Source organism: Plutella xylostella, chromosome 8 (assembly GCF_932276165.1).
Source record: "Plutella xylostella chromosome 8, ilPluXylo3.1, whole genome shotgun sequence".
NCBI lineage: Eukaryota > Metazoa > Arthropoda > Insecta > Lepidoptera > Plutellidae > Plutella > Plutella xylostella.
In genome coordinates this window covers 6,618,570-6,631,902 of record NC_063988.1, presented here as the reverse complement: position 1 = coordinate 6,631,902, position 13,333 = coordinate 6,618,570, and the positions used below count along the sequence as shown (strand labels likewise).

The 13,333-nt window shown below is 38.6% G+C and overlaps 1 protein-coding gene across 6 annotated transcripts in view; it reads left to right on the top strand.

Moving 5' to 3' along the window:
- Positions 1 to 12,949, top strand: part of LOC119693046 — a 45,603-nt gene extending 32,654 nt beyond the window's left edge. The window contains exons 3-8 of one of the 6 annotated variants that reach the window (XM_038115181.2): positions 5,133 to 5,261; positions 5,749 to 5,853; positions 6,336 to 6,462; positions 7,660 to 7,747; positions 9,551 to 9,670; positions 11,764 to 12,949. In XM_038115181.2, coding sequence (XP_037971109.2) covers positions 5,133 to 5,261; positions 5,749 to 5,853; positions 6,336 to 6,462; positions 7,660 to 7,747; positions 9,551 to 9,670; positions 11,764 to 12,090 — 896 coding nt within the window. In that variant the 3' untranslated portion in view covers positions 12,091 to 12,949. Of the gene's footprint in view, positions 1 to 5,132; positions 5,271 to 5,748; positions 5,854 to 6,335; positions 6,463 to 7,659; positions 7,748 to 9,550; positions 9,671 to 11,763 lie in introns of all 6 variants that reach the window. The other 5 variants (XM_038115180.2, XM_038115185.2, XM_038115183.2 and 2 more) reach the window with 5 other exon arrangements.
- Positions 12,950 to 13,333: the final 384 nt, after the last annotated feature.

Here is a 13,333-nt window from a genome sequence, read left to right as displayed (position 1 = left end):
CAAATATAACTAAAGATATCAATAGAAATAGCAATTTCATGCAAATTTGCTCCCGATATTGTTATTATTATGTGAACAATTAGAAACCAATGAATGCGTAGATATTAATTAAAACTGAATTAATCAAAGCACTATATAGAGAAGTTGATTGTTAAAATTTGGAAACCAAAACGACCAAGAGTTTGGTATCGATATTATATTGAAAAAAAAAACACTATTTTAGAAAGGCTCAACCTAACAGGGAAAGTAAATAAGTCTAGCATGATCCATATAAAGAGGGCTCTCATTTATGCTGACATTCCGGCGGTTCTTGAGCCGCCGGGGTTGATTCGCAGTGATGGGAGGCGTCCGGACAGTCTCACCTTGATACCGTGGGAGAAAGGTCGGTGCCTGCTCTGGGACGCCACATGCGTCTGCACATTTGCCCCGTCCCACGTGGGGCACACTGCTGGCACGGTGGGTGCGGCTGCCGAGGCGGCTGCACGACAGAAGTGCGTCAAATACGGCCAGTTGATTGCGGGTGGCTATATTTTTGTGCCTCTTGCCATTGAGACCACTGGGGTTTGGGGGGAACAGGGGAGGCAGTTCGTCAGGGAGATTGGGCGACGCTTGAGGAGCCGCGGTTTTGACTACCGCTCTGGGGCGTACCTGGCACAGAGGATCTCCCTCGCCGTGCAGCGCGGCAACGCTAGGTTATGGGGACTTTTGGGTCGGGTGCGTCCTGGGGTGGTTTATTTAGCTAAGTAAGTTGTGTTTTGTTTGTTTGTTTGTTTTATTTTTTTGTATTTTATTTTTGACGAAGCGAGGGTGGATTTTATGTTAAATGTTTGATAAATTTTGTATTTTATAAAGAATGCGTTATACAGGGTATTGCGGTAGTAAAACGAAAGCAGGTGATTCAGGGACGTAAATTGGAACAACTTTAAAAAGTCATGTGTAAAAAAAAACACGTGACTAACAAAGTTTCTATGCTGTTTCCCCATTTTTGTTTAATATACCTACTTACCTTTTTACACTCTGTATTGTATATGCCTTGTCTATAGATGATAGCGGCGGCAAGCGCAGTATTACAGGGGGTCACTCTATATGACAAAAAGCTAAGTTTCGGAGCGCAGCGACTCTATCTTGTTGTATTAAACATGTCGATTGCACGACAGCTCTGGTTCGTTAGTTTTTCATCAGTATAGAGTAAGCCTCCTGGTCTATGGTGTTCGTAGCTGTTGTCCTCATCGATCTTTTTCCACTTAACAAGCTGCAGCATTGTTGCTTTGAATACTTTAACAGATGGTACCCGCTGCGATTTGCAACTGACCTACCACTGTACCTCAATACATGGCTATCAAATACATACTTTCATGCATTCATCCATCCTGACGTCCCTCAGCAGGGACAAAGGGCTTTGAGTTAATTTCTCCAATACATACTTAGCTACCATGAAATAAATAATATGTATTTATTTGAAACATACTTACCTAGACTATTATTATAAAAAATGTAGCTTCAAATAGGTAGGTAGGTATAGATAAAACATTTGGGTTAAGCGATTTCATCTAATTTACATACATAGTTTTCATAATACAAATAATCTAGCTTACATTAGGTATGGTTACGTTAAAACCACGTGATGACGGTAAAATCTTTGAAAGTTTATAATTTTACGACGATTTTGAGTTTTTTACAGTAGAGATTATTCATAAATGACCGATTAGGTTAGGTTAGGTTATTACCTGCACGAGTTTTCAAACTTTAAACACAAAATAATTCTTTGAAAAACGACAAATTATGGTTGTAGCTCCGTTTATCCGTGGTGAATAATTACTGAATAAATACGGCTTTCTATTTAGCAATTATTTACTCATGATTTATCTACCTAAGTTAGGTATATTTTCGACCTAAGTACTTATTTATAAAAAAGTTTTATAAAGAGTTTTGTCACGTCTCGTCGTGCGCGTCATGCGCACCGTGCTAGGTCTTCTGGACGCAGCTGCTCCTAAGGAGTTCCACAACGCTCTCTCCTCGGCCTCCTTGGGGATTAATTTTTTTTCACAAATTTTCCGATGGTGAAGTTAGAACTTAATTTATTTGACTCCTCTCTTTGTGCATAACGTACCATGGCGTATGCTAAAACGCGGCTATCGGTCTAAATATATTGCAATAAATCATTGTTTCTATTTTATAAAAATATGCGATGACCTAATCCGTTATTGTTATTGCTACAAAATATCGTAACTCGATTCAACAGTGGATATACCGATTCAAAACAGTGGCATGTCGTTTACCAATAATTTATTCACTCAAAATGTGCTGTTTAAATATAGCCTCCCGTATTAAATGGAGGGTAAATTTGTAGCTGTTTTAAAAGTAGGTTTCATGTGACCTGATTAGAGCTGACTTTTAAAACTAATAACAAAAATATGTAACTGTCTACCTGACTATAAATAAGTATTAATAAAACTATAACGGTATAGGTATCCTTATTTTCCTTTATTTTCACTTTTCACTTACAACCTGCCATCTTTACTGACAACAATAAATGAACCAGGGTTTGACCAGGGTCAAGTCCACGGGGAAAATATATATTTTTGAACTGTTACAGTCTACATGCAACACTTAATGCAATAATAAACATAATAAATCCAGCGAAATCAGACATAAATAAAAATATTAGTGTGCGTAGTACGAATGGGTTATTTTATTCTATCATCAAACAATTAAACTTGATTCTACTTAACAGCTGCTAGGTGATGGCGTCACAAGTCGTCTGGCTGGATAGACTCGCGTTACACGACCGACATTATCCTTAATAAGCCCGAGTGACCTCCCATCTGTCCGCAGTTCCCTCTATTAGTTGCGGCGAGATCACAAGTGGACTCGGACAACTGGGTCACTTTTGTTTTCCTGCGCTCCAGTATCCTAGATTCACTGAGTTGTCTGAGTACATCTTTATCATCTGTTTAGCACTAGACCCAGTATGTATGTAGGTGAATGTGATATTTAAACTAAGCTGCTTTAAAAAGTTCAATGGTCACGTTTCTTTCCGTGTGAAGTACAGTCGAGAGTACAAAATATATGTAAGTACTTTTTTGTACTTACCTTGTCAAAAGCAAAGCTTTGTATTTATTCCGCTTCACATTAGTAACTGATGGAAATACTTGCAACCCACGCCATGTCAGAATGTTTCTCTAACATTTACGCGTGTTATTAAATATTAATTATTTATTGGCTTATTGATATGACCCTGTCAGCGGGTCAGCATACAAATAGGTACAAACCTCAAAGGTTCAATAACTAAAGGCCAATGCTCGGAAGTCGGTCGTCATTTATAGGAACAATCAATATGATTAATTTTATCACACATTTTTAATAATTTTTATTAGGTATGAATCTTTTCTATTTAAGTATTAATCTCAGTTTTCCAAGGACTCAGTTTGATTGAGTCTTTAAACTTTATCAACTCTGTTCTCTCAAGCTGTGAGTGAAAAATAATATTATAGTTTTAAATTAAACGAACAGTCTTGAAAATGAACATTGTATTCCCTTGTTTGAGTTTTCAGTTTTTATAACACTTCGTGTTAATTAACTCTTTCACAAATTCTTGGCCATTTCATCTGCCTTTGCACATTTGTGTTTTACTTCTGATATAGGCTACAAAAGATATTTCTTCTTACAATGAAGTACTTATTTTTAATAACTATTTATTAAACCATAACTCTCCCCATAATGCCAACAGCAGTATGCTATTCGGTAGATTCATGGCTCGGCCATTACTCATTGGCGCGGCTCCAAGTAGCAAGAAACGCGTTCAAATGTATGACGAAGTCGCTTCGGAAATGCAGATCTATTGTGAGAACGCGTATTTAGTTACTCTACTGCCCATTTGCACTTTAACTTATATTTTATTTCATTTAACTCATAAATACGTAAACTACATAATTTGTTTCTCGTGATTAAGAACATGAACTAAACCAGGTTACTTTATGAACAAAGTACTTATTTTTTAAGATATTATTGAACTTAAAAAACAATTAATTTCAAGTAATATCAATTAAATATAAAATTTGAAGAGTAGTTTACTTATTTAATGTCCTCCTAGCCGAATTTCGGCTACGGCGGCCAATCTCAATTGAGATCAGCCATCTACGCAGGAGTGGATTATAGTGCCCAAGTGTGTGCGCAGTACACAGGAGCACTCTCTGTTCCATCACTCTCATAACCCAATGGGACGGATTGACCGACACGACTGGAGAGAGCTAGGCGCAGGACCGACTGCTTTACATGCCCATCCGACAGCATGGATCGTTTCACTGTTTCGGACAACAGGTGATCAGCCTTCTATGTCCTAACCAAACTTAGAACCACAATTTAGAAACACAAATTGATGGTCCCACCCGGGAATCGAACCCAGGACCTCTGGGTCATGAAGCGAATCTTCTACCACTAGACCACAGAGGCAGTTTACTTATTTAATAAGTATTCAATACAGTATTTTATTTTAAAACGGTTTATTTTACAATTTTGTGCACACAAACCTTTGAAGGCTTATTTGGTTTTGTATATTGTTAAATATGTAGGTACCTAAATGTCTTTGTTAATAATAAAAACAAAAAAAAAGTTATCAGAGAAACACAAACGAATAACTTCGACGTACCTAAGTCAACGTACAAAGCTAGGTAACTGAGATTTATTACAAAATGATAAATTAACTATAAAGAGAATATTTCACACACACACACACACTCACGCCTTGTACTAATGTACTCCCTTGCGGGGTAGGCAGAGGTGCACCCACTTTTCGCCAGAGTGTTATGTAATAGGGGCCTATTGCCATTTTACGGGCACATCCAAGACCCGAGAACAAATATCTGTGTTTAAACAAATATCTGCCCCAGCCGGGAATCGAACCCGGGACCTTCGGCTCAGTAGTCAGGGTCACTAACCACTACGCCATTCGGTCGTCTATGGACATTATATTACCTATATTAAATATACTTAGAGATTATTTCTGATCAAAAAATAGCAAATTTAATTAAAATAAATCGACTGTGAGAAATCTTTGGACTTCGCTTACTTGAGGTTAAACAAATAAGTATAAGTACTACTGTAATATTTTCTTATGACTGTGTTGTCTACAGAAACGGCGACGCACGTGACAGCGACGCCGGCCGCGGACGACGCCACGCGACCGGAGGCGACAAGGAGCGACGCGGCGCGACACGACGCGACGCGGCGCCCGCCCGCAGCGCCCTCTAGAGTCTCCGCGGGTGAGAGCGGTAAACGGCTTTGCTAAGCTTTTCACTTCTTCAATTATTGTCGTGTCGATGGCAACTGTCAGATTAGCCTGGTTGGCCATGAGGAGGTCATCTTGGATGCAGGTGTTGGGACGGCCAGGGCATGTAGCAGATGCTTTTTACTAACAATGTGTACAGCCATCGTACCACCATTTAGGACGGGTAGGGCTATCAGTTTAAATTCCGCAAGAGACTAAAGAAAAACTACCTACTCAGTACTCACTGAAGTCCGTTATCAACTTCAAATCAAACTTGTATTTTTTACGTGTTTAAAACCTCTGAAATCAGATACAATAGAAAATAACAGTCTTTCGGCCGATATCGCGACTACGGGACGCAAAAGGTTAATGCGTCCACCAATAACAGTTCCGTATGTATTTATCGCAAACTGTCATGAAGTAGCCAGCTGCATGGCTATGCGTCTTGGAAGTTTTATTCAACGATGTAATGTTGTGTGCAGAGTGGAGCGGCGCGACGGGCGGCCCGCTCACGCAGGTGGTGCTGCGGCTGCACCCCGCGCCCTCCGCCACGCCGCAGCTCAACGTCTCCTCGCTGGCTAATGCTGGTCAGTATGGAATTGTGTTGCCGAGTGTACCTGTTTGATTGAATTTCATAGCTTTAGTGACGAATTATTTCATTTTCATTGTTGAACACAAGTTCATTAAAAAAAGGCAGATTTGATCCTTAAAGTATACTGGTGTGAAATATGGGATGTTGTTAGATTCATTATACTTCTTGGTATATTTACTTTTTTACCGTCAATATTCAACATTGAACTTGAGGGACGCATAAATATTTGTTGATGAAAAGTCTTCAAAAGCAGTTCACCTTTAGTAATAATATCTCATTATTATAATATCTGATGCCACCTTGAAAATTAAACTCAACGTATGGCGGAAGTCCAAGATGCGTTCATACCATAGACTGACTGCATCGCAGCGACTACATGCGGTAGTTGTCGTACGGTCAGTCTGATTTAACCCTAGCTACGATGTCTGTCCTGACATATTTATTTATATTTATATGTATGTATTACCCCATCACCAGCAGGCGGCAGCGGGGTGGTGGTGCGGGCGGAAGAGGCTCTGATAGTGGCCTTCGTGCTGCTGCTGTGGGTGGCCGCCATCGCGCTGTTCTTCAACCGCTGGGGCAAGATCAGGTGCGTCTATAAACTGTACGTCGAGTTTTGAATTAACTTTGACCGCACTCGTGATGTCTGGCACTTCAGCAATACTTAATACTTAGATTTAAATTTTAATAGATTTACGAAGAGTAAGGAAGATTTTCCAATGGTCAGATAAAAGTTATCTGGGGAATATTTCTGATCTTGTCGCGTCTGAATGTTTGTATTCCTCAGATAACTTAAAAAAAAATTTAATCTTCATTTTTTATTTACATTTAATCTGACTATCGTAAAATTCTTGCTCTATAAATATCTACAGGGTTTCAATATTTACTGCATTCAAGGACAATAACTTCAACGTATCTACTGATGCGATCAAACAGTAAAAACACTCACATGTACAGGGTGACGTAAAAATGGTTTTGAAAGCTGAAGAATCAGCATTCACGTGAAAATACATTTTGTAAGAATACAAAATTGATTTCGTATGAATGTTTCCACTATGCAACAGCATTTTGCATTTCGTAGATAAATTTAGTTGTACCTCCTACTATGTATGAATTGTACCTACATACCTACCTTAACAGACACGATGTGTCATTGAAAAGACACAGCATTACAAATGATACCTGAGCACGAACCAATTGTAATACATTCTTTATCGATAGCCGGTGACATTCAGGAGTATGACGAAGTAGTAGTATCACTTCGGTTGAAGGAAAGAGATAGCTATACGTAGTTTTAGGGAGCTATCTCTCTTGTACAGCTATTTCAGTTCTTTCACCAAACACGCAGGTTCTTTCTAATGAATAAAGTATGGTGTTGTAATGATGATGGATTAGATATACCTATAGACAGGTAGGTATCATGTTTGATGTGTGGGAGGCAACCCACTCATGAGTAGTCATGAGGTATGACTCATATCGACGTGTATTTTTTATGAACGATGTTTATTCAGAAACTATTTTTTAAGCTTAAAAGGTCAAAATTGATGATTTCAACTGAATCAAATAAAAAATCAGACTTTAAATATTAAATTGTGTACACACATTTTACTCTATAACATAAATTTAATGTTTCTAAACAAGATACAAAGAATAACTTTAGTCCACCGTACCCACATTATTTCATAGAACCCTCACTAGCTGCCACCTAGCTGCTACCTAGCTGCTGAAGCTGCTTATGCACTGGCAGCGCGTCACTGCGGTCACTCAACCACTGACGTTGTCTTCATGCGTTTGTCCACAGAATGCTTGAGCCATACCAACCGAAATTCCAACAGCAGCACAGGCAAAGTTGCGCCCTAGTTGAGAGCTCAGTCACTGTTCCGCCGCACGTAAGTTTAATGCTGGGGCCACACTAACGGGAAATTCCAATAATTACCGAGGTAATTGATGAAAAATGTATGTAGGTACCAAGACATTATTGGCATTTCCCGTTAGTGTGGCCCCATCATAAAGTCCTGCGTTCATTTGTTAGTTGGAGCGTGCCGTGTCGTGCCAATATCGCCACTTATTGCCTTTACCGTGTCGTTTTCATAAGAAGTACTGCTATGTATCAACAAAAGCACGGGTCGCAAGATTCATACGACAAGAAGTTACAAAAGTTTTGCGTCTCCTCGCACTTGAGGCTGCGCGAAGCGAGATAGCTAGTGAAACTTTTATCACCCGCCGCAATGTACAATGGCAATCAGTTATTGTCACTTATGATTAGACACATAAAAGTTAAATACTTATATGATATAAATAGTAAAATATATTTAATTAAGTTTGTACCTATATCGTTTTTAAACAAGTATAAGCTTGAATGTCGTTTTTAAATTATGTTAGGTAGGTAACTATATCTATAAGCGAAATTTCTAAACTTTTCTATCCTCGGTACGGCACGGCACGTTTAATGTGCATTCCGCTTTCTCTTACTCGCTACATTTTCTCGGCACCATTCACTAAGTAGAATTACTCACATACCTGCCTTTGAGGTAGAGTTACATTCGTTTTATTCAAAAACACCTTTGTATCCTTTAGATTGCATGGACCCAGCTCAGGCTGTACCTTTGTAGTTAACTTGTATGTAGAATGTAAGGGCTGTTTGTGCGCTGTAATTTGTCTCGCTTTGATATCTAAGAATGTTGTGGAGTTTCAAATTGTAATTTTGTTTGCTTTGTTCAGTAGACTTTGTACACATTCTGGTATTGTTTGCAAGGGAAATTTAGTTAGTAAGTTACGGCATTATTATCCGGTCCTGTGTACACCTAGTTAATGATTCAATAAACAATCGTTATTGGTCTTAATACCCACCCCAGTACTTCCAAATTCTATCATTTATAGCAATTTTTACGTTGCCTTGATAACAACGAATAACCATACCTTGTTCGTAGCTTAATAAGTATTTTTTTTCTGTAGGCAGATGGTACAGAAGTTTTCAGAGGGGGTGCCAGCAGGCTGACTACTAATCCAAGAAAACAATATTTAAATAAATTTACTACCTACCACTTACCGGAAAAATATTTAAATTAATAGATAGGTATATAAATTTATTTATTATTTTCCATTAGCAATATGTACTGAGTCTTAGTCGACCTCAACAAGGTTATTACCCGGAGGGCGGGCGGCCGGCGGAAAACGATTTCACAATTACTTACCTTTGGTTCCCCTTTGTTGCCACCACAGATTAGGTTTTTATATCGATACCTACTGTAAATGTAAAACTAACGTACCTAAATGTACATTACGATAAATATATTTTGTGGTAAAAAAGGGTGGAATCTGTCAATAGTCGTGAAGAATAGGTATTTTGGTGCATGCTGCATGCATTGCATATGCTCACGACTGTAATCCCCGAAGGGGTAATCAGAACCCGCTTTTCGCTGTACAGTTGAATGTACGTGATAGGTCGCGAGCAGTATCGCCGTATTTTGTTTACTTAGTACCTCTCATCGCCGTTTGTATTATCCTGCCTTGCTTAGCATGTTCCTATTTTCTATAAACTACGCACAGCGCCGCCAACCACCACTTCCACCAATCCCTATTTACATATCCACAAACAACAGCATGCAACCTCTTCCAACTAAACGTTATCTCCAAACCCTCAAAACCATACAGAGCTGGTTACATTCGTCTGACGCGAGCATAATTCACAGACACGCAAATTCTCCATACAGCATCGAGCGTCGCTCTCCCGAGGGTACATGTCTTACGACTGCGGCGCCTCCTTCGCTGCCTACCAGCCCTGCGGCTACGTCGCGCACCGACCGCGTCAGGTATGTGCCAGCGTGACGTCATCATCAGAGACTTACGCATACGTCTAGTTTACAATCAGGGACGATATCATTTGAAGAGTGGACCTATGTACCATCCATGTACGATCATGATGTCTAATGAAATTTAACATTATTATTAGAGTGATTATGACTAAACTAGAGCTGGACTAGAATTTGTCACCGTGGTGAATGAATTAGCCATTCAGATTAATAGTCAGAAAAATGGGAAATATTGTTTCGAATACAAATACGTTTTAGCTATTCGAGTACGAGACTCGCATAATAAGATCGAAACTTCATCAATTCTTCGAAGTACTTATCCTAGCTTAGAAAAAGGTGTACCTACTTACTATGTATTTGGTAAAACTATTTGGTGATTAGCTAAGTGCTGACTAATTCTTTTCTAGTTAGAGCTAATCATTAGATAAGTCATCGCACTGGGAAACGGTAATTTAATTCTGCAGGTTTCTGTACGGTACCTATTTGATTACCCAGGCTACGTTAGCACTTTTGAAGCCAACTTTCGTTTCGCTACACGTTGAAAAATACAGCAAATTACTCCTAAACGGAAAAGCTAGCTTAATGACGCCGTCTTCAATATTGAAGTGATTGCGTATCTGAAAATGACCAAATAAAACTGAAATTTAACTAAATTCAAAATTAAATGTAAAACAAAAAAATGTGTTAGAAACCTTTTCATTGCTGGCGAGTTTACATTATTGTAGAAGTTGAAATTCCCTTTGTGTATAGGAAAAACTTTAAAATAACAATAAAGACTACCTATTATAGATGAGACGCTGTAAACCTGGCACATAATAGGTATCCTATGTAATAAATTATTATAGCCAATGGGAATTAAGGGAATTTACCACAGCTGACTAGAAATTGAATTCAGTCCCTAACTGTGAAGGCAGAAGGCTAAAATTACAATGTAAAGTGTAAATGATATTTCCCGTGACGTGGTGTGCTATCAGTAGCCTGCGTTATCTCGTAGAATGGATGCGGATAATGAAATTAGCATACAAAGAGGCATCATGATAGCATTCATGTTAAGAGCTAAATGCATTGCGTGGCTTTCTTATCGTAATAAAAAGTGATGAATTATGATAAGACGGCGGCTATGTACCATTTTATATCATACTTATTACTTCCTAGCTTTTCCCGAGCTTCGCTTCACCTTAAAATGTTTTCTCGGGTAAATGCCGGTAAACAGTAAAAGCTTGTTTACAATATAAGCAAGATAAGTTTTAAAAAAATTGCTAAGAAATAGCATCCGAATTATAGTATCCGAAATATTGCAACCACCCTACTATAAATGGGCCAAAATAACGACAACTTCTAATATTCTGTACAAACTTCAAGCACGAGAAATATCACATTAATTGAATTCCAATTCGCGTCAATTCAGCCTATAACTTATTGCTATCGGAGGCACAATAACTAGCGTCGTGATTACCTACGTGTAAACGTAATAAACGAAGCGAAATAATATTGTAACTCGGCAAAATATAGCTTTTATCTTGGTTATTGTTTACCTCTAGCTTAATAGACCTTGAAAATATGGTCGCATTTCTGACAAACATGAGGCTGTATAGACCCGTCCGTGTTTCACAAATCGAGCGAGTCCCTCGGGACCTCCCAACAATTTGAATTTACCCCACGACGAGAAAACAAGTAAAGGTCCACCCTTCCCAAGTAAAAGACTTTTCTTATTTCATGCGGCAATTTTGTGCGCGTTGAAAAAAATATGTCTCGCCAAATAACTTGTTTGAATGGAAATATATTTGTTCGCCCTGCGGAGTTTGGTGAGAGCTTTTACACTCAAATTTTTGGGAGCCATAAAATAAAAGTTGTACCTGAATTTGCATAAATAAGTAATTCTATGACAACGTATATATAAACGCGTAGATAGAAATAAGAACTTTATCTGAAAGATAATAGGTGAAAAAATGTTTCTAGACTTTTACTTAACAATGGTTCAATTAGGTTCAAAAAACGACTGACCATCTCACATTTAAATATCATGTTTCCCATTACTCACACACCGTCTTTAAATAAAACCGCACCATTAACATGACCCATCTCCTCCCCAGAACTCAGTGTTCGTTGGAAGCGTCTGCGGAATGGCGCTCATACCAGAGAGTCCCCCTCGCAGATCCCGATCAGCTGCTGACCTGCCAGCTCTAGTGACGCCCGGGGACAGGTCTGCCCAGCCCACGCCCCGGGCCTCCAGGGCCGCGAGCCTCCACAGCGCCGTGGACCTGCGGGTGTGCCAGCCGTCGCCGCGGACGTCACGCGCCGCCAGCCTGCACAGCGCAGTCGACATGCCGCCAGGGTCAGTCCAGGTGCACGTCAGGGGTTCAGCGAACAATCTCAACAGGCCGCGCAGTCCCCGCCGGTTGACTATCACGAACGTATAGTGGGTTGGTGACTAAATTGTTTAGTGTAAAACTTTTAACGAAGTGGATTGATAGTACTTGGTGACGGTGAAGAGATCAGGTGGTTGTTCAAAAGACAGACAATCGTTCTATAACGTATTTTTGTTCATCGGGTTGTTTTTGAACGTCTATTTAAATATCTCTAGTTAAGTATATTTGTTTAAATTCGTACTTACTTGAAATCTGAAAGCATCCTTGCTATTGATATCTGTTGTGGAAAACCATAAATGGTTTGATCACAGTAATAATGTTTCTTATTTAAAGAAATGTAATTATAAACTCAAATAACTATTTTAATAATTAAGATAAAATAAATTGAGAAGCTTCCTCACGACACGCAACGGTTTTAAAAGAGTAAATAATAAGAATGAATGATCTAATGATACAGTAGTAAAAAGTGAGTAGATTAAGAAAATATGTATAAAATTATTTATTGCATTATTAATGACTTTATAGTAATAAGCAATATTTGCGCATGTTCTCTAAGCAATGAACTTTTATCTATATTTATTTTGAAAATTTCAGAAATAAATAACATTGGTCCAGTAAAAAGGCTAACATTCATAGCCTTATATCAATTTAGATTAAGGACCTTTAGATATTACTACGTCAATTCATACACACTTACTTAGTTGTAAAATGGAACTAACCTCACTAACAACTCATAATTAACGAGACCAATTATAATTTTCACACTGTAAATGTATTGTAGGGTATACCTATTAATGTTTTAATAATTAAAAGCCAAAGCGGTTCAAAGGACCAATACGTGTCATTTCAATGTCTGCAAATATTTTAAAATGATCGGTGTTCGAAATAATTTGGTACACTGTAAAAGTGTACACTTCGTCTACTGGCTTTCTGGCGTGAGCTTGGGTGGCTTAATAGCTAGTCACCCCATAGGTATTTCACGCATAATGGCCCACCTTGGAGGCTAAATGCGGAAAATCAGCTCGCCATGATAGATAGATAGAGAAGTGTACACTTAGGGTCAAATAAAAGCAAGAAATTATAATATCATCAGCAAGTGACTGTAATACTTAGGATGAAAGTGTTGTATCGTATATACCTACATCATCGCGACGTATCATCGCAAAAAAAGACATATTTCAAATTAATTTTGCATGAGTAGTTTACCTAGCATTTCCTTAGCTTTCGATCATAGTAAAATTCACATAAATAAGACTAAAATATTATTACACATCTGCCTGAACGTATGGGGAGC